At 42.9% G+C, this 21,778-nt stretch overlaps 1 protein-coding gene across 2 annotated transcripts in view; it reads right to left on the bottom strand.

Moving 5' to 3' along the window:
- Positions 1-12,343, bottom strand: part of FAM189A1 (family with sequence similarity 189 member A1) — a 383,608-nt gene extending 371,265 nt beyond the window's left edge. Inside the window, exon 1 of one of the 2 annotated variants that reach the window (XM_037910747.2) lies at positions 11,131-12,343. In XM_037910747.2, coding sequence (XP_037766675.1) covers positions 11,131-11,373 — 243 coding nt within the window. In that variant the 5' untranslated portion in view covers positions 11,374-12,343. The remainder of the gene's footprint in view (positions 1-11,130) is intronic. The other variant, XM_043523432.1, reaches the window with a different exon arrangement.
- Positions 12,344-21,778: the final 9,435 nt, after the last annotated feature.

A 21,778-nucleotide genomic window follows, 5' to 3' on the forward strand; every position in this document is an offset into this window, starting at 1 on the left:
AAAGACATTTTGATAAAAATGTAAATCAGTGTATATAAAACAACTGTCGTGCCAATACTGTTATGCAAGTCAGAATGCTGGAGTATGAGGAAAGCCAACGAACAAAAGATATTGACTGCAGAAATTAACTAGCTGAAGGGAATACTGAGAGTTTCAAGAAGGAAGAAAATGAAAAATGAAGTGATAAGAAAGTGGCTAAGACAAAAAATAATGCTGTTGCAGTGGATTCAAGAAAGATGGCTGCGATCGTTGGGACACGTGGCAAGAATGGACCTGAAAAGGATACCACACATGGCAATACATTCCAGAGTGCAAGGAAACAGGGAAAGACTGAGGATGTGTTGGATAGACATAGTGAAGAATGACAAAGAATAAAAAGGGTTTAATGATGAATGAAGCCCTGAAGCTCATACACATCAGAAATTGATGGAAAGACTTCATTCGGACCCACTTCTCGCTGCTGAGCTGATGAACAGGAATCAAAAAAAGAAAGTATCTATTACAGCCTCTTACTCATTCTCAAACAAAACATTCCAAATGTCGGGAAGTGATTTGCCCCTGTCATAAATATAAAGGGAAGGGTAACCACCTTTCTGTATACAGAACTATAAAATCCCACCTGGCCAGAGGCAAAACCCTTTCACCTGTAATGGGTTAAGAAGCTAAGATAACCTCACTGACACCTGACCAAAATGACCAATGAGGAGACAAGTTACTTTCAAAGCTCGGGGGAGGTGGCGGGAAACAAAGGCTCTATCTGTCTGTGTGATGCTTTTGCCAGGAACAGATCAGGAATGCAGCTCAGAACTCCTGTAAATAGTAAGTAATCTAGCTAGAAATGCGTTAGATTTCTTTTGTTTAATGGCTGGTAAAATAGCTGTGCTGAATGGAATGTATATTCCTGTTTTTGTGTCTTTTTGTAACTTAAGGTTTTGCCTAGAGGGATTCTCTATGTTTTGAATCTGATTACCCTGTAAGGTATTTACCATCCTGATTTTACAGAGGTGATTCTTTTACTTTTTTCTTTAATTAAAAGTCTTCTTTTAAGAACCCGATTGCTTTTTCATTGTTCTTAAGATGCAAGAGTTTGGGTTTGTGTTCACCTGTACAAATTGGTGAGGATTTTTATCAAGCCTTCCCCAAGAAGGGGGTGTAGGGCTTGGGGGAATATTTTGGGGGGAATATGTCTCCAAGTGGGCTGTTTCCCTGTTCTTTGTTTAATACGCTTGGTGGTGGCAGCATAGGGTTCAAGGACAAGGCAAAGTTTGTACCTTGAGTAAGTTTTTAACCCAAGCTGGTAAGAATAAGCTTAGGGGGTCTTTCATGCAGGTCCCCACATCTGTACCCTAGAGTTCAGAGTGGGGAAGGAACCTTGACAGCCCCAATTAATTAAAGGCATGCTTTTCTAAAGCAATCAGAAGATACTTAGCAAGTTCTTGCATCCTACTTGTAGCTCTGGACTTCACTAACCAATATCACAAAGCACAGGACTATGGTAGTCATCTTCTGCACTTCTTGTGGCTAAAACTAACATGATTTCCCTATTATTCTTTGTAGTGTTGTTATAGCCGAGTTGGTCCGAGAATATTAAAGAGACAAGGTGGGTGAGGTAATATTTTTTATTGGACCAACTTCTGCTAGGAAAGAGAAAAGCTTTTGAGATACGCAGTGCTCTTCCTCAGGTCTGGGAAAGATATTCCCAGCTAAATACATCGTGGAACAGTTTGTTTAGCATAAGTAGCTAACACAAACTGTAAGACACTATTCAAGGTGAAGTGGCCAGTTAACTGAGACAGTCTGCATACCTTTCCCAGACCTGAAGAAGAGCTATGTATACCTCAAATGTTTGTCTCTTCTACCAAAAAATGTTGATCCAATATTACCGCACTCACCTTGTGTCTGTGATTTCCCTATGACAAATCGACAGTGCCGCTAAATCTTTGAACAGAAAAAGTTAGTGAAAAAAAACCCTTTAAAATGTATTATTTTGCATTCCTCAGGGATTTGGTATACAACTTGGTATTCAACTACTCATTTCATTTGAAGTTTTGCTCTCCCAGAGAGTTCCTCCAAATCCAGCAAAGAGAAAATGAATTGTCTTGTTTTTCTAAGGAAAAAAGAAATATGGAAGCTACTTCCTCTTGCCCTGTAGCTATTTTAAAACTGACGACTCTGTATGTTTGTGTACAAAATACTAGACTGCTCCTATCTGAGTATCGGCTCATACATCATTGAGTACATCAATCAGAGGAGACTCAGTGTACTATTCCCCAAGATTCAGGGAGACTGAATTCTAGGGAGTACTTTTTGTTGATACTTTCCATCAACACCCATATCTGATGTATTTTTCTTCCAAAAGAGCAAGTAAATTCAGAGTAGTCCAATAAGAATTCTAAAACAGGAGCTTGACCATCAAGGAAGGATTATTAAGGGCTAGAGAAATAACTACATTGGTTTTAGTGCAGAGAACTTTTGTTTGCTGGTAGTTTATATTTGTGACTGATTTTGGTTGAAAATGAAGTTTTAAAGAATATTTAAGTTATTTCTCTCTCACATCTTTACCCAGCTGCTTCTCTACACATATTTTCAAGAGGCAAGCAGAAAAATTTCACTCTTTGGCAGGGTAGTTTTCCAGTTGCAATGCTATGTCTGACTTCTGCTGAAAATACTATAAATATCTTGGAAGAATATTGTATGAGGCTGTATATGTGGCTATTTTTAAGTGCCCGGGACTCTTTGAAATTAACCACATAAGAAAACCGCTTGATTAACAGTTAACTATTTAACATCCAGGGATAAGCTTTTTCAAAAGGATGATTGAGTTTATTTTCAATCCCTTCCAGAGACTTGCTCAGTAAAGCGGAAGTGCAATAAATAAAAAATAAAAGCTTTATTGAAGAAACAAAACATACTTATCTCATTCTGTAGGAGCAGATGAATTTAAATTCAATACCCATGTTCCCCATCTGTAATATCTATGACAGCCAATGTTTTCCTAACACTATCATAGCTGTGCAGTACATTACCTCATGTTTTGTGTCTTCTACCGGTTCATAAAAATCCATGCTCCCTTGTACATTATATATGGTGAGCAAGCATTAATCATGCTGGCCCCGTACACAGTATGGTTTAACCAGACTAGCAGCAAACATGTTTCTTCCATGTGGTACATGGCATGGAGGGTAGCAAAGTAAAGGAAAAAGGGTAAATAGGCCCCAAAACCGAGGTGGGAGGAGGTGGCTTTGTAGCATGGTCTTGTTCCACAGGACCCCCAAAAGCACCTCTGCACAAACCCCACAGACACTCTACATAAGAAGTTCTCCAAGTCTGATGCTTTCCAAGTAGTATTAACTCCCCTGCTAGTATTTGATAACCTTTCTTGGTAATGATCTTTGACTATTAGCGGTAGATATGCCCAATGGCCTGAGATGGGATGTCAGATGGGGGTGGGATCTGAGTTACTGCAGAGAATTCTTTGCTGGGTGTCTGGCTGGTGAGTCTTGCCCACATGCTCAGGGTTTAGCTGATCGCCATATTTGGGGTCAGGAAGAAATTTTCCTCCAGGGCAGATTGGCAGAGGCCCTGGGGGGTTTTCACCTTCCTCTGCAGCGTGGGGCCCGGTCACTTGCTGGAGGATTCGCTGCACCTTAAAGTTTTTAAATCATGATTTGAGGACTTCAATAGCTCAGACATAGGTTAGGGGTTTGTTACAGGAGGGGGTGGGTGAGATTCTGTGGCCTGCGTTGAGCAGGAGGTCAGACTAGACGATCATAATGGTCCCTTCTGACCTTAAAGTCTATGATTCTATGACAATACAAAATTAAGTCAACTTTACCTAATTTGACCTCAAGCCTCCGAATTAATTAAGTCAATTGTGCGTGGCCACACCAGGCTCATTGTCTCGATGGAGCGTGTCCTCACTAGAAGCACAAAGCAGTGAATCGTGGGTAACTATCCCAAAGTACAGCTTGCTGCAGTGTGTTTTGGAAAGTTTGTGCAATACCTCACGGGCCCAAAACGTTGTCACAGGGGAGAATGGGAACATTGCACTGGCATCCCATGATGCACTGTCCTCCCTCCCTCATATCAACGGCAAACAACCCAGTGGTTTTCGTGCGTTAAAACCACCACGCATACACCATAATCCCAGAAGCAGGGAGCCTGCTCAGTTGTGCACTCTTGCTGTGAGCATCTCAAACACCTCATGCCTTCTGCTGCAGTATTTCCAGAGCCGAAGTAGGGTCCACCACGCAGAACATAGTGATGTCCTGCAAGCAGCCCTGCTGCAAGCTGTTGAAAAAAAAAAATTCACAGTTGCTGCTGGCAGTCACAGAGCAGCTGCACTCTGTTGAGCGCCGTTTCTGGTCCCGTGAAACAAGCACTGACTGGTGGGACCACATCATTTTGCAGGTGCTGGATAACGAGCAGTGGCTGCAGAACTTTTGAATGCAGAAGACCACCTTCCAGGAACTTTGTGCAGAGCTTTCCCCTGCCGTGCAGTTCAGCACCATAAAAACAAAACTGCTCTGATAGTGGAGAAGCGAGTGCTGATCGCTATTTGGAAGCTTGCAACACCAGAGAGTTACCGGTCAGTGGGGAATCAATTTGGAGTAGGTAAATCAACCGTGGGAGCTGCTGAGCTCCAAGTGTGCAGGGCCATTGATCGACTTCTGCTATGAAGGGTAGTGAGCCTGGGAAATGTGCAGGACATAGGGATGGTTTTGCTGCGATGGGGCTCCCTAATTGCGGTGGGGCGATAGATGGCACACATATCCCCATCTTGGCACCAGACCACCTTACCAAAGAGTACATAAACTGAAAGATATACTGTTCAATGGTGTTGCAAGTGCTGGTGGATCACAGGAAGCATTTTACCAACATCAATGTAGGATGGTCGGGAAAGGTTCATGATACACGCATCTTTAGGAACTCAGATCTGCTCAAAAAGCTGCAATCTGGGACTTTCTTTCCAGACCACAAAATGAAGATTGATGACGTTAAGATATCTATAGTTATCTGGGGGGAACCAGCCTACCCCTTGCTCCCATGGCTCATGAAGCCATACACTGGTCGTCTGGACAGCAGTAAGGAACGGTTCAACTATAGTTTCAGTAAGTGCAGAATGGTGGTTGAATGTGCCTTTGGTCGTTTGCAAGAACATAACATAAGAATGGCCATACTGGGTCAGACCAAAGGTCCATCCAGCCCAGTATCCTGTCTACCGACAGTGGCCAATGCCAAGTGCCCCAGAGGGAGTGAACCTAACAGGTAATGATCAAGTGATCTCTCTCCTGCCATCCATCTCCACATTCTGACAAACAGAGGCTAGGGACACCATTCCTTTCTTCGTTAATAGCCATTAATGGACTTAACCTCCATGAATTTATCCAGTTCTCTTTTAAACCCTGTTATAGTCCTAGCCCTCACAACCTCCTCAGGCAACGAGTTCCACAGCTTGACTGTGCGTTGAGTGAAGAAGAACTTCCTTTTATTTGTTTTAAACCTGCTGCCCATTAATTTCATTTGGTGGCCCCTAGTTCTTATATTATGGGAACAAGTAAAAAACTTTTCCTTATTCACTTTCTCCACACCACTCATGATTTTATATACCTCTATCATGTCTCCTCTTTTCCAAGCTGAAAAGTCCTAGCCTCTTTAATCTCTCCTCATAAGGGAGAGAGGCGCTGGAGAAGTCGACTAACAAGGTTGGACCTTAGTGAAGAGAACATCCCCATGGTTATAGCTGCCTGCTGTGTGCTCCATAACATCTGTGAAAAAAAGTGGGAAAATTTTCCACAGGGGTGGGCAGTTGAGGCAGACCGCATGGCTGTCATTTTTGAGCAACCAGACACCAGAGAAATAAGAAGAGCACAGCAAGGGGCGCTGCCTATCCACGAGGCTTTGAAAAGCCGTTTCAATAATGAGTCACAGTAATGTGAGCTGCTTGTCTGCATTGTGCTTTCCCAAAGCTTCACCTGGCTTGTATCACTGTCCCTGTAAAGCCAACCCCCAACCCAAGCCCACTGCTTCTACTCAATAAAGAACATTTATCTGTCAAATGCTTTTACTTTATTTAACAAACATATGTAAAGAGGGAGAACAGAAAAAAAAAGTTAGCCTTGGGGAAAGGGGGTTGTAAAGTTGGAATGGGAGAAACATTTTCAGCTGTGTAACATAACACCACATTCTAGACCATCAAAGGTCTGTAAATGGGCACCTTCTGTTCCTTGTACATTCCCCTGAGTTAAGTGAAAGGGTTAATGGACTTTTCTTCCACGCCTCATGGAGGGTGATTCTGAGCCAGGCAATGCTGGCTGGCTGTCCACCAGGGTCTGCAGAGGGATCCTCCTGCTTCTGTTCCTGCAGTTCAACCAGATGCCTCAACATGTCTGATTGGTCCCTCATAATCCGAAGCATCTCATCATGCACCGCACACTCATGCTCATGGGAAGCTTATCTGCTCTCCATGTCTATGTCTAACTTCTCAGACAGTGAAATCCTCCATGCTCTCAGCTGTGTCAGCTATCCCAGAGGCGTTCATTATCTCCGTGAACATGTCCTCCTTCTAAGAAATGAAAGTCTGCATTCAGGTTTTGATGACATGCCGAAGGACACATTTCCAGCTGTCAGTCATGGGAAAAAAGAAAGGGACCATTGTACATGCATTAAATGTTTCCATAGCAAGGCTGTTTTCATAAAAAAAAACAAAAAACAAACAAACAAAAGACCTTATTACACTAGGTGTAAGCCATAACAATCAGAATCCATAACCATTCACTGTGCCATTTTGCTGTTCCAGCCATGGTGAGTAGCACCCCCCGGCCCGAGTCATGGGTGATCACATTTTTAATGAAGTTTATAGCAGACTCATATTGGGAGCAGAGCTAGCTAGCTAAACAATCGCCCCTCCCCATAGCACCACAAGAAGCTGTTTATGAGTGGGGTGGGGGGACATTTTCATTCCCAAATTGGGAAATCTCACACGTGGGCCCCCAATCCCCTATCAGCCACTTAAACTACTTGCTGACTCATACTAAGCACAGTAAAGGCACATTAGCGCCCACGTGGTTTGGCAATCCAGAATATATGTGTGTGTGGGTGGGGGGGGGGGGGGTCGACATGCTTTTTTTTTTTTTTTTTTTTCTTGTAAGAGCACTTTTAATGAGAACTTCCCCCATTTCCGCAGGCAACCCTATGTGATATCAGTATCCTGAGGGTAACAGAAGCGGAAAGGAAGGAGATGCTGTAAGCATCTGGATATAGAGCTGGTCCCTATGCTGTGTACCACAATGACGACAGCAGAATTAATTCAGGAGTTGCGTGGGAAAGTGTCCTACCCTGGTGGAAGAAAAAAGACTGCCCTGCCCAGAAACCTTCTGCAAAGGATTGCATAAACAGTCGTTTCCGGGGGCCACCGTCTGCGTAGCTGGAGCAGCCTCTTGTAAGCAGAGAGCCACAGCACCTCACTTTTTCTTCACAGTAAACATGCAATACAACCGAATGTGTGCGCCTGCTCAAGTTTAACTGGACTTTGATTGTAACTGTATACTTACCAGAAGTGCCTTCCCCAGCATCACGGTTGGCCACCATGATGTCCTGCGACCCACAGGGCTCCAGGGTTAAAAATATTTCCTGGTTCTCAGGGAGAATGGATCTACCACTCGCCTGTCTCCCATTCTCCTCCTCCTCATCCACCATATCATCCTCTCTGTTGTCCCTAGACTCACACACGTGTGAGGTGTCCATGTTGCTTGTGGGGGTACTGGTAGGGTCCCCCAAGAATCGCATGCAGCTCGTTGTAGAACTGGCATGTATCCGGTTAAGCACCAGAACGTCTGTTCACCTCCCTTGCCTTTTATTTTCAAATGGCACTGCTGCGTGTCCCTCATCTAGCCCTTCTCCCCCATTCCATGAGCAATCTTTGCACAAATGTCAGCATTACTTTTGCTGGATCAGAGCTCTGCCTGCACAGACTCTTCCCCATACAGTGATGAGATCTACCACTTCCTCTGCAGACCAGGCTGGAGCGCGTTTGGGGTGTGTAATCTCCATGATCAGCTGTGCTCAAGCTGGCACACTCCCAATGCTGATCAAACAGGAAATGGGAAATCAAAAATTTCCGGGGCTTTAGCAGGCGAGGGGCTGTTTCCTGTGTATCTGCTGCAGTGCAGCAGAGATGAGAATGATCTCCAAAGTGGTCACAGATGAGAATTGTGGGACACCACCTGGAGGCCAATTAAGTCGAATTACACAAGTCTCCACTACCTCAGTCGACTTATGAAAATCAAATTAAGCACTACACCTCTCGGAGAGATGGATTACAGAAGTCAACATTAGAGGCGATTTAGGTCGGCGTAAAGGACCGGGTAGTGTAGACGCATACATTAACAGGTCGACTTAAGAACCACACTCATGTACTTGAAATTTCAAATACGTCAATACATATAACAACACTAGACTGTCATCCAACACTTGGCCTCTGCCCATAACTATTGTAACAGTAAGACATATCTTTTGTGTCCTGTAAAATAAGAGGAAGAGATCTGAAAAAAAAATCATTTTAAAAATAAAATAAATTCTGTTTATTTTTAAAAGTTATTTGTTTTGTACTGACTGACTAAACATCACATTAATCGACTCATTAAACCTAGATAAAAGATTAGATGCACAAATTATTTACTGGAATACACAGACAAGTTGCATACCCTCTAAACCTGACACAGCTGTCTTGTCTCAAGAGCACATTACTATTTAAGTGGTCAGAAGACAGGAAATTAACACGTCATCATTATGAATTGTGACATCTCCATTGACTGCAATACTTATGTTTGCCTAAGCTCAGTCTCAAAGACAGCAGTGTGATGACTATAAAATCCAAGTGACCATTGCAAAATGACATTTCTTTTCAAAACCACAGACTTAGCTAATGCAGGGGAAAAAATCCAAGAAAAGGTTTTACAAAGCTGTAGAATCCAGAGCTTTTTTCTCTCCTGGAAGGAGATAAAGTGGTTTCTGATTCAATCTAACTAAATAATTTGGTTTGAGCATGACCATTTTGAAAATGTGCCACTTCTGCCAGATATTTAGAGAAGTTGACTTGGGTTTGAACCAAATATCAGTTTGTTTTCTGGGCAAATACTTTAAAGCTGCGAATACTCTGGTTTATTAAACATTATTTAAAAGTGTTAAAAACATCTTGGAACCAACAACCTATTAAATTAAATGAAGCAAGATTGAGAGTCTGTCTGCTCAGTAATATTAATGTCCTGGTAACACCACTGACTTGAGTATTCTTGTTTTGCTCCTAATGAAAGGAATTTTCATGGTCCAACTTTTAATACTAGAAGGGCAGACACAAGTACAGATTTAGGCCAGCTGCCCAGATCAAAAATGTCCAGCAATTTTAATTTTTAAACATCCTAACATAACATGATGGAGACAAAACCAACAATAGGGAAAAGGAAACTTAGTCAGTAGAATCAGTTAAACCCCTACTTAAACAAAATATTCTAAATATGTAGGGTGAATGAACTACTTTGCAGGATTTGACCTTACCTAGAGAGCTATGTAGCCTTCTAGCTAGTCAGTAATGTGTTGTAGCGAACTTCTGTGAAACCTCCACATTCAGCCAAGCTAAAGCAACACAATGGCATATATTACATTCCCCAGTGGAGCAGTGCAGTTGCTTTCTGCAACTGTGAGGGTTTGTGTATTACATGTGTACATTAAAATCTGTTCCTGCTGTTCTAATTTCATTTTATTACCTCCAACACAACCTGTTTCTGGTAGTTACATTTTCATTCATGCATAAATCTGTGCCAAGAACTTGAGAGACATCAGCTCATAACTGTGGATCCAGTGTGCTCTATAAACAGAATTCTTTAGGTTAGAAGTCAAAATTATTCCAGAGTAATTACATAAAAACTGAACCCAATAACAACAACACAGTGATAACTAGGAATCTGTGAGATACTGAAAACAAACAAAAAAAACACCCCTGTGTTTACAGGAAGGTTCAGAACAATTTATCAATTTTTCACACAGAATGTTAATAGAGCTCCCATCCTTTTCTTTTACTATTGACTTCAAGAGAAGCAAGATCAGACTTTTTTGATGGTCTCACTGATAAGTACTGCCACATCATGCCACATCTAACCCAATGAGTACAGCATAAGACAAGTGGGAAGGAGAAGTAAAGGGGAGAAGAGGAAATGTAATTATCACAGAAAATCAGAATAGGAAACCTAGCTTATAAAGTAAGTGCTGGCTCCATAAGAGGCTGCTTTTCCTTGACTAAGTTCTTGTCTGATCCCATGTCCCTTACAGCAACTCCTCAAACACAAAGGTGTAGATAGCTGGATTGAGATTTTATGTACAAAGTAACACTTTTATCGTTTGAATATTTTATCTTTTTTATCTCTTTTTGACACTGAGTATTATAAAGTCAATCCATCCACTTTATCATTAAAGTGGCAAGATCCATTCTTTTCCAAGCACTTTTTTCAACCCCCCACCCAATATTTTAAAATAAAAAACAAACAATCCCCAAATACTTTATAAAATTAATTTCAGGCCAAATAATGCATTTTATAAGTGCAAAATATAAAACAGGTCTTCAGCATCACAATCACTTAATTTAGCAATGAGTGGATGGACAGGGGTATCTTCCCTCATGACATTTTCTGCAAGAACTTGCCATTTGGTTCGATCTGGTGCATCCCAGAGGCAAATTAGCTTCTGGGCAATAGAATCTCCTGAAGCAGGTCTGAGGGTAATCATGAGCAAGCTGCAGTACCACAGGGCGGGAAATGGAGGGGTGCCCACTCACAGACCTGCACCATATTAATCCCCAAAGGAGGCAAAAACACAGCTACACCACCCCACCAACACAAACACACACTCCCATTTAATTTGCAGGGCGTTTATACCCCACTGGTATACAAGAAACTTTGTACATTTCTCTCAATTACTAATGTCGGAAGGGAGAGGAAAATAACACCTCTTGCCCCTACCCTGTCCCTGGAGGGGGGCACCTCCCTCTCTTCCGCTGCAGATGGGGCAGTAACTTTTCGAAAGGCACACTAGGGAGGCCAAGCGGCTGCCCCAGCACATTCTGCCGGCGGCACTTACCGAGAAGCCGGCCCAGAAGGGACAAGAGTGCCGGACCCTGGCCGAGGTGGTGAGAGCCAGGGCAGCGAAGCTGACGGCCACGATGAGGCATCCAAGCACCATCTGGGTGACGCCCAGGGACAGCATGATCCGGGAGCGGGTCCGATACTCGCGCAGGCGGGACAAACTGCGGGACAGGGCGGCGGGGCTGAGGGAGCGAGCCCCTCCAGCGGGCTGCAGCGCGCTGCCCCCGGCAAGCGGCATCCTGCACAGGGCACCAGAGGCCGCCGCTGGGGAAAGCAGGAGGCAGCAAAGGCGGAGGCAACGAGAGGGCAGCGGCCCCGTTCACAGGGTCTCCGACTCCAGGTGCTCAGGGGCTGCCCGTTGGCCAGCGGTGCTCTCCGCAGGACTCATCCCCAGCAGGGGCCGGAGGCAGCGGCCAGGCCGGTCTCTCTGCAGCGCTCCCAGGAGAGGATGCACTTTGCTAGGCAACTCAGTACCGAGTCCGGGCTAAGTTGCGCGCTCAGGCAAGCCCCTGCTCATGCCCCGCGGCGCAGCCGGCGCCGACTCGGCGCAAGGGCTGTGCGGCCCGCAGGAGACGCGAGCCCCCAGCCGCAGGGCAGCAGCCCATACCTCGCAAAAGGCCACGGCTCCCTCTCTTCCGCCACTGCCAGGTCAGGGCGCAGCCGAGGCGATCAGCGCTCCCCGCCCCGGCCAGGCTGCACAGCCAGCCGGCGTAGCCAGCGCACGCGAGTCGGGCTAGGCAGGCAGCGCTCCCCAGCCGCCCGCAAGCTCAGTCTGCTGCCGCCGCCGCCTTCTCTTCGGATCCTGCCACACACGCGCCCCCCGGCTGCGGAGCTGCGCCTGCGGCCGGCTCAGGTGCATGCAGGACCCGCGCTGATTCCGGTTCGGAGCCCCGCGGCTGCAAGTTGCTCTGGGGCGCACGCACAGGGGCAGCAGAGCCCTGCCTCTTCCCCGCTTGGCAGCGACGGGGAGAGAAGATGGGGGGCGGGGGGGGTGTTTACGGCCAATGGCGGGTGGAGGCAGCGGCAGGAGGAACGGCGGCAGCCGCCGGCTCCGGAGGGAGAGCGGATTGTGCGAGGCGAACAAACAGGGGAGGCAGCAGCACCACGGGCGGAGGAGGCGGGGGAAAGCGACAGTGCGGCAGAGGAGCCACATGGGATGGAGCTGCTGCAGGCATCACAGACACAGGCCTGGAGGAGGGTGGGGGAATGACACCCATCCACCTTGCGGGAGGACAGAGCGCCCCCGGGGAGACGGCCGGGTGCAGAGGAAAAAAACTCTACTGGAAGTGGGGAGCGTAATGGAAGCCCTCGTTGGGGTTTCCCATAGCAGGCCAGGGACGAGGTGGGAAAGTCTCAGATTCAGGGGGGTACCTAGGACAGCTGCCGAGCAGTATCTTTAAATAGACTGTCCTCTTAAAAAAATTTCCCAGTTTAAAAAAATATATATCTCCACTGTCTGCAGTTGTTAGATGTAACACCAAACATTCTTTTAACTACAGTAAAACGGATTAGAGGACAATCTCTCTCCAGTTTGTTTACTTTGTGCATTTAGCAGCGCTATGTCCAGCCTGTATAAGCGGTTGTCTGCGGTGGTTTTTCCTACAGCAACAGAGGAGAACACTTTAAAAAAAAAGTTACACAAAACCCTACAAAACTAGCAGGCAGAGTGCCTGAAACTACTTGGGACTCATTGTCTTAACTGTCTACGGTTTAAGTTGATGGCGCTAAGCTTCAGGTTGCAGTGGCTAAAAGCAATAGTGGTGTATGAATTGTTATCAAAGCTGCCACCTCCATGAACCCTATCTGCTAGGCATATTTGTAGGGGTGTGGCAAAAATTTGTACAGTGGGGTGCTCAGAGCCCTTGAACCAAACTGTAAACCTTGTATATTACGGAAACCACTTCAAGACAGGGGGTGCAACAGCACCCCCAACACTTACGCATATATGTGAAAATGTGCCCATCATTGATGAGACCAGTTAGACCAACTATTGTTAACAACACTAGGAGCCCAGTGTAGACTGTCTGCCAATCTCATTTGAAGTATCTATTAGATCTGCTTTCTGCTGAGAAGTTGAGGATATGGTGCAGACACTGAAAAGCAGTAAAGCCCCTGGAGTGGAGAACCACCAAGCAGAACCGATTAAAGGTGGTGGAGCAGTACTTGCTGGCATATAACATAAGCTTGTCACTGTGATTTGGAAGTCTGAAAGATAGCCCAAGACTTGAACATAATCCCTGATGGTTCCTATTCATAAAAAGCGGAACAGAGCTATATGTGGAAATTACCACACAATCTCCTTATTGACACACACAACCAAAACACCATTGTGCATTATCCCAAAGAAGATTGTACCCAAGATAGAGAACTTTCTGGCTAAAGAACAAGCCCATTTTAGACCAAAAGGGGGTATAGTGGAGCAAATATTCAATCTGCATGTGCTATGCAAGAAAGTGCTGGAGAATGTCTTTGTGGATATTTTGTTAAGACATTTGACAGCACATGGCACAATCCTCTTTAGGCAATCTTGTAGTTGGTCAGAGTTGTTGAAAATATAATGAGCTTTATGGAAGTCAAATGGCTTCAGTGTTTGTGGGGAGCAAGCAAGTATTTGGTTTGATTTGAGGATAAGTGAGGACAGACAGAACTATATGCTATCAGCGACTCTCTTCAACAGTTATCTTACAGAAATCTTCAGAAGGGTGTTCCCCTCCCTGGACAAAAAAATAGTCCTCTTTGCTTCGCTGATGATATTGACTTGATTGTAGCTTTCAAGAAGAGATGCAAAAACTGCTAGAAAAAGTGGTAGAACTAGCAAAGTTAGGTTTAAAGATATCATACGAAAAGACAAAGACAATGGTGACAAGTCTACTGAAAAGGTGAAGATATTCCTACTGAAATCAGAGGAGGTACTGGAGTGCATTGAACACTTCAAATACCTGAGTAGTATGATTATAAGGGATGCTAAACATCACTTAGAAACCCAACACAGAACAGGACGTGTGACTGCTGCTCTAGCAACACTCAACCTCATTTGGAGAAGCAAAGGAATTACCATGAAATGCAAAATGAAATGAAATCTCTTTTTTTCAGCATTTTGCTATAGGCATGTGTGACAGACACTGGAGAAACAAGACATTAAGAGGCTTTCTGCCTTTGAATTGAAATACTATAGGCAATTGCTGCATATTAGCTATACCTTGTATACCACTAATGAGCAGGTTATTGCCCCAGTTTACATCATAACTTGAGTGATATCTGACATCAGCAAGACAATCAGATGAAGAAAATTTGAGTTTGCAGGACATGTGGGTTGGATGAGTGGAGGAAGACAGCTGAAGCAAGTTTTGCAGGAACCGGTGCCAGGTTCCAGGGGGCACTGGTGGCAAGTGTGGTTTGACAATGTGGCTAACTAGAAGGGATTCAGTATGGTGCACTATACAAAGCTGCATGAAGACCACAAGATGTGGAAGAAGGTTACTGGCCAATGACTCCTGTGTGTTGCATTTATTGTTCATTGAGATGTGACTACAGTACTTTGCACTATGAGGATGATGACCGTTATACCTGTTTTCAGCTGAGGTAGGTGACACTCAGTCTAAAGCAGTAGCGATAATCAGTGCCTCATTAACACCAGAGCACATACATCTGTGACCATACCTACACACAAAAGTTGTACCACTTCAACTATATCAGTATAGTTTATACTAGTATGGATGCAGTTATACTACAAGGGTTGTGCTGCTTATAGTTTAGAGGTACAACACCCATAGTGTGGATGCAGTTATACCCCTTACTCTACAAAAATAAGTATAATGGTATAAGCACATTTATACTAGTATACATGCATCCGTTAAGGGGATTGTAGCACTTTATTGATACAACTTCATAGCCCTGACACTTATATTGATACAAAATATGGGTGTAGAGGGTTATATCTTTTATCCTCTACTGTTCTCTTCTTCCCCAATTCTGTGTCCTACAGAATGTAGCTTTTCTTGCTCAAGGAAATGAGCTTCTCATAATGAGGTTCATGCCTCTTATACTTATACACATCATTTACGTATTTGTGTCAGCATGTTCTACAAGTCCATGTCTCAGTGTGACCTTTCAAGGCCAAATACAAATCTGCTTATATACTTGTTGCAGGCAGTATTGATGCAGAACGGAAAAGGGCTTTAGTCCTGTTTGTCTCAATGCCTATCTCTGCCACAAAGCAATTAGGTCAGAGGAACCAGTTAAATTCATTTGTCCCTTTGACATGGTTAAAATTCAGCTCTGCAGTACATTGCATCTGCACTGCAACAGTGTTTTAATCAGATCCTCAAACTGAACAGAAGAACTGCCCTACACAAGACTGTAGCACGCTTCCAGCAACATTAGGTACCATCTATACTCTATGATAGAACAGCGTTTATCTGTATTGTAATTAGATCTTTTTATTCTAGAACAAACTGGCCCTAAATTAAAATATTCAATTTTTAAAGTGATCCCAATAAGAAGTTGGCTTACAGCAACATTAGACTCTTCAGCACTCCAAATCAGGTCTTGAACTGAAGGTATGCTTGTTCAAAGAAATGTATCGCCCAAATTCTAACCTTTGCTGATATCCCTGTATTATGGTTCTCTAAGCATTGACAGAGGCCACAAGACTGGCTTAAACCAAAGGTAGCACAGAGCTGTTCTGCCAAATGTATATTCCCTCTCCCTCAAAGACCTCGGTGTATTGATGTGCCAGGGACAGGAGGCAGAGACAAACAGGGAGGGGAGAGTGGAAGGTAGCCAGATCATGCTGTACACTAGATATTCTAGCCTGCTGGATGGATCCATAGCAAGCTGTAACTGCACAGCAGAAGCTAGGGTGACTTCTGAGGCTGGTCTAATTTATGCTGAATGCTGCTCTGGCCTCTGGCCAACACCAAAGTCAAGGAGGTGGAAAAGTTAACTTATTCCCTGGGATGTGCTGAATTCAGCTTGTTTGCTACTCAGAATTGGGCCATTATTTCAGAATATATAGGGAGAGGATAGAATCTGAGGAGGGAGTTTGCATTGCTGAATATTTGTAATTCAAGGCCTATTTCCAACTCCTGTAAATCTCCAGAGTGAGAAACTAGGAAAAATCAGATGCATGTTTCCTGTGAGATTGTGCCTCTCATCTACCAAGCTAGCCAAGACAGCACAGGTTTGAAGACCATAGCTTCTATAGACTATTCAAGAACTGGACTTGAGCAACCTTTGACATTGCATTAGCTGTGAATTCAATATTTTCTTTTTTTCCCTATACTTTTTCCTGTGAAAAGTTCTTAATTGCTGGTTTTTGCTTTGATGGATTTTCCAACAATTTTAAAATGATCAATAGTCCTGTATATTTATGAGGTGGTGTGAAATTCAAGAACTATTTATTTTTGCGTGTTTCAGATGATAGTTTTCATGACCACTAAGGTGGTTATAATCAAAAGGGGGGAAATATGGTTACTACAGTTTTGAAAAAAAGCTTGCTGTAGCCAAATTTAAATATAGCAACAAAAGTAAACCTCATTCCCGCCCCCCTCACAACCAGATTATTTTCTGAAGGCAGTCAAAAGGGCACTGCCGATAGAACCTTGTTAGAAAATATCAAAACTTCGACTCCAGCATGGTAATGATCCCTCTTCTATGGAAATTGTCTCATTACTGTCACTCTTTGCTGGCTCCCAACCAGTTCAAGAAGCAACTTCATGAGTAGTTTACTAATAACTATACTGAAAAATGGAAGCTTCTCTTTCTGAATACTACACATTCTGTTTCAGAACAATTCTTTGAAATCCAATAACCAAAAATAACTTTGCAAGAGTGATGGAATTGTGATATTAATTAAAAAAAGGAAATAAATTCATTGCTGAGCTGAACCTCAAATACCTAATTTCATCGTGGCTAATAAGGAAGCTAGTAAAAAAGCACCCTGTAGGGCTTGGGCATTGGAAATCAGCCTGAGGGCCCTATTCTGCTGTCACTTATGCAGAGCAATAGCGTGTCTTCAAAACTGCATACTTTACATGATTTAATTATATCAAGCAGCTTTTCATATATCTTAAAAGACATATTCTGCATTCAGGGGAAAAAAGCATTGGAGATCTGTTATACCAAAGAGGATGTGCATCCTAAAGATATGATAGGAACTGGTCAAAAATGAGGTATTACTGTTGACAAGAAGTAAATTAAACATATTTTCTTTCCAAAAAGAAAAAACCTTTTGTTTCTTGCAAACACCCTTATTAGTTAGAACTTCCCAGGTAAGTATAAAACCATTCACAACACAGAACCTTATAGTAACAGTAGTAGTACTATTTCTGGTGTCTGTGCCACAAGTATAATATCCAAGAGCTTTAAATATCAAGAAATAAGTAGTTAGGATGAGTTCTAATATGAGCTATATCATTTGTTGGTATGTATCTTCAGAATCTATTATTACTTTTGCATATCTACATTTGATGAATTATCAGAATACCTTGTATTGCACCACTACTTACTCTATCTCAGACTATAAGCAAGCCTTTTTTAACACTATGTGAAAAAAAATTATAAAGTTGGCTTTATAGACCCTTATCATTAGAGCCCTACCAAATTCATGGCCATGAAAAACGCATCACAGACCATTAAAGCGGGACTTCCCCAGTGAAATCTGGTCTTGTGTGCTTTTACCCTATTTCACAGATTTCACAGGGGAGACCAGCGTTTCTCAAATTGGGGGTCCTGATCCAAAAGGGAGTTGCGGGGGGGGAGGGGTGTCACAAGGTTATTTTAGGGGGGTTCTGGTATTGCCATCCTTGCTTCTGCACTGCCTTCAGAGCTAGGCAGCTGGAGAGCAGCAGCTGTAGGCCGGACAGTGCTCTACCAGCAGCAGCTCAGAAGTAAGGGTGGCAATACCATACCATGCATCCTTACTTCTGCACTGCTGCCTTCAGTGCTGGGCAGTCAGAGAGTGGCAGCTGCTGACTGAGGGTCCCGCTCTGCAGGCAGTTGCGCAGAAGTAAGGGTGGCAACACCATACCATGTCATCCCTACTTCTGCACTGCCACTGGCGGCGGCTCTGCCTTCAGAGCTGGACTCCTGGACAGCAGCTGCCACTCTTCACCTACTCAGCTCTGAAGGCAGCACCGCTGCCAGCAGCAGTGCAGAAGAAGAGGTACCAGTACCGCAACCCCCTCCTCATCCACCCCCACCACCACCATAATCTTGCGACACCCACAACTCCTTTTTGAGTCAGGACCCCTACAATTACAAAAACGTAATTTCAGATTTAAATTTCTAAAGTCATGAAATGTACAATTTTTAAAATCCTCTGACCATGAAATTGACCAAAATGGACTGTGAATTTGGTAGAGCCCTACTTATCACCTAACCAAAAAAGTTTACATCAGTCATAGAAACGAGCTGCAATATATTCCCACATAATAAACTTTAAGATTTGAGTACATATTGTCATTCAAGAACACTGGAAACCCAGGAAATGAAGACTTAAGATTGTACCTCTAAGACAAGGCACCCAAACTATCTTCACTCTGCCCCCACACAGCTGCCCTGAGGAAAAAGGGCTTATAATGATATTTAGTTGCAGTCTAAACTATAGAGAAACTACCATCATTATAATTTTACATAAAAATGCCTTGCTTTATCATATTTAGAATTTCAGGTTTTTCTGACTTTCAAAGCACAATGATCTTTGCAGTAAACGAACTGAAGTGACTTTAGTAAAACCAAAATGACTACCTGCATGGGTAACTGCTCACCGAGATGAGTTAAGCCCCTTAGACCATATAGTTTATGTCCAACACAAGGTGACATTGCTTTTATGAACACTGTGCTTCCTAATGATTCAATACAATTTTTGAAAATAAGACAGGTATCCTGCCTTCAAAAGATTCGTATCGGAGCAATGAGACACTATAGAAAAACAGGTCAGCTTTAAATGTGCAGTCTTTCACCTACTTATTATAATAATAGATAACTGTTTGGTTTTACACATTGCAAACCATTGACATCAGAGGAATTAGATTTTGATTTGTGTTAGCAAATGACCAATTTGAGCATAAAGTACATATCAAGATGTAAGGTAATAGTTTATTGGTGGAGAATCATTGAACCAATCTTTCAAAGTTACAACAACAGATCTTTAATCATTCCCTTAATATTTTTTAACATATTAGAATAATAGCGTGCTAGATTCTGTCACCCTTACCCACCCTGATTAACACTTATTTCCATAGCTAATTCCACTGAGGCTTTGACCCTGAACTGAGCTCCAGACAGGTGGACCTGTACCCACACAGAACCCACTGACCTCAGAGTTTCTTATACCGTCACAAAGCATCTGGTACAACCCACTGACAAAGACAGGATACTGTAATACTTGATCCATTGTGACACATCCTATGTTGAAGCGAGGCTTTTCCTGCTCTGTGGACATTAAAGATCCCACTGTGCCTTTTGAAAGAGTGAAGATGTTAGCATCTAAGGGCTTGTCTACACTTCAAATGCTACAGCGGCATATCTGCAATGCTGCTGTTGCACCGCTGTAGTTCTTTGGCACTAACAGGAGGAGTTCTCCTAGGTAATCCACTTCCTTGACAGGTGGTAGCTAGGTCAACAAAAGAATTCTTCCATTTACCTAGAGCTGTCTACCAGGCCTGTCAAGTGATTAAAAAAATTAATCGCGATTAATCGCACTGTTATACAATAATAGAATACCATTTATTTAAATATTTTTGGATGTTTTTTACATTTTCAAATAGATTGATTTCAATTACAACTCAGAATACAAAGTGTACAGTGTTCACTTTATATTTATTTTTGATTACAAGTATTTGCACTGTAAAAAAACAAAAGAAATAGTATTTTTCAATTCACCTCATACAAATACTGTAGTGCAATCTCTTTATCGTGAAAGTTGAACTTACAAATGTAGAATTATGTGCAAAAAAACCTGCATTCAAAAATAAAACAATGTAAAATTTTAGAGCCTGCAAGTCCACTCAGTCCTCCTTCTTGTTCAGCCAATCACTCAGATAAACCAGTTTGTTTACGTTTGCAGGAGTTAATGCTGCCTGCTTCTTGTTTACAATGTCACCTGAAAGTGAGAACAGGCGTTCTCATGGCACTGTTGTAGCCGGCGTCACAAGATATTTACGTGCAGATGCGCTAAAGATTCATTTGTCCCTTCAACCACCATTCCAGGGGACATGCTGACAATGGGTTCTGCTCGATAACAATCCAAAGCAGTGTGGACTGACGCATGATCACTTTCATTATCTGAGTCAGATGCCACCAGCAGAAGGTTGATTTCTTTTTTGGTTGTTCGGGTTGTGTAGCTTCCGCATCGGAGTGTTGTTCTTTTAAGACTTCTGAAAGCAAAGTCCACACCTCATCCCTCTCAGATTTTGGAAGACACTTTAGATTCTTAAACTTTGGGTCGAATGCTATAGCTATCTTTAGATATCTCCCAGTGGTACCTTCTTTGCATTTTGTCACATTTGCAGTGAAAGTGTTCTTAAAATGAACAACATGTGCTGGGTTATCATCTGAGACTGCTATAACATGAAATATATGGCAGAATGCAGGTAAAACAGCAGGGGACATACAGTCCCCCCCCCCCTCCAGGAGTTCAGTCACAAATTTAGTTAATGCATTATTTTTTTAACAAGCATCATCAGCACGGAAGCCTGTCCTCTGGAATGGTGGCCAAAGCGTGAAGGGGCATATGAATGTTTAGCATATCTGGCACATAAATACCTTGCAATGCCAGCTACAAAAGTGCCATGTGAACGTCTGTTCTTACTTTGAGGTGACATTGTAAATAAGAAGCTGGCAGCACTATCGTCTGTAAATGTAAACACACTTGTTTGTCTTAGCGATTGGCTGAACAAGAAGTAGGACTGAGTGGCCTTGTAGGCTCTGAAGTTTTGCATTGTTTTGTTTTTGAGTGCAGTTATGTAACAAACAAACAAAATCTACATTTGTAAGTTGTATTTTCATGACAAAGAGATTGCACTAGGATACTTGTATGAGGTGAAATGAAAAATACTATTTCTTTTATCATTTTTGCAGTGCATATATTCGTAATAAAAGTAATATACACGTTGATTTCAATTACAACACAGAATACAATATATATGACAATGTAGAAAAACATCCAAAATATTTAATAAATTTCAATTGGTATTCTATTAACAGCGCAATTAAAAAAGCAATTAATCACAATTACTTTTTTTTAATCGCAATTACTTTTTTTGCATTAATCGTGTGAGTTAACAGCGATTAATCAAGAGCTCTACTGTCTACACCAGTGGTTAGGTTAACTTAAACTACATTGCTCAGGGCTGTGGATTTTTCACACCCCTGAGCGATGTAGTTGGGTTGACCTAACTTTTAGTATAGACCTCCACGTCTGAGTCTTAACCATGCATTTTATCCTGGCTAAATCGTCCCATAAATTAATGGTAGGTAAGGTAAAGAGTACAAATATATATATTTAGATAGCTACTAAACATTTTTGAGATGTATCTGAACCTTTTGAAAGGTTCTCGTAACTCTCCCTCCCTGCCCCAGCATCCCACTACCTGATGATGTCTTCTGCAGCAGGTAGCTATAGCAGACTGCTAATTCCC

Source organism: Chelonia mydas, chromosome 10 (genome assembly GCF_015237465.2).
Source record: "Chelonia mydas isolate rCheMyd1 chromosome 10, rCheMyd1.pri.v2, whole genome shotgun sequence".
In the NCBI taxonomy this organism is placed as follows: Eukaryota; Metazoa; Chordata; order Testudines; family Cheloniidae; genus Chelonia; species Chelonia mydas.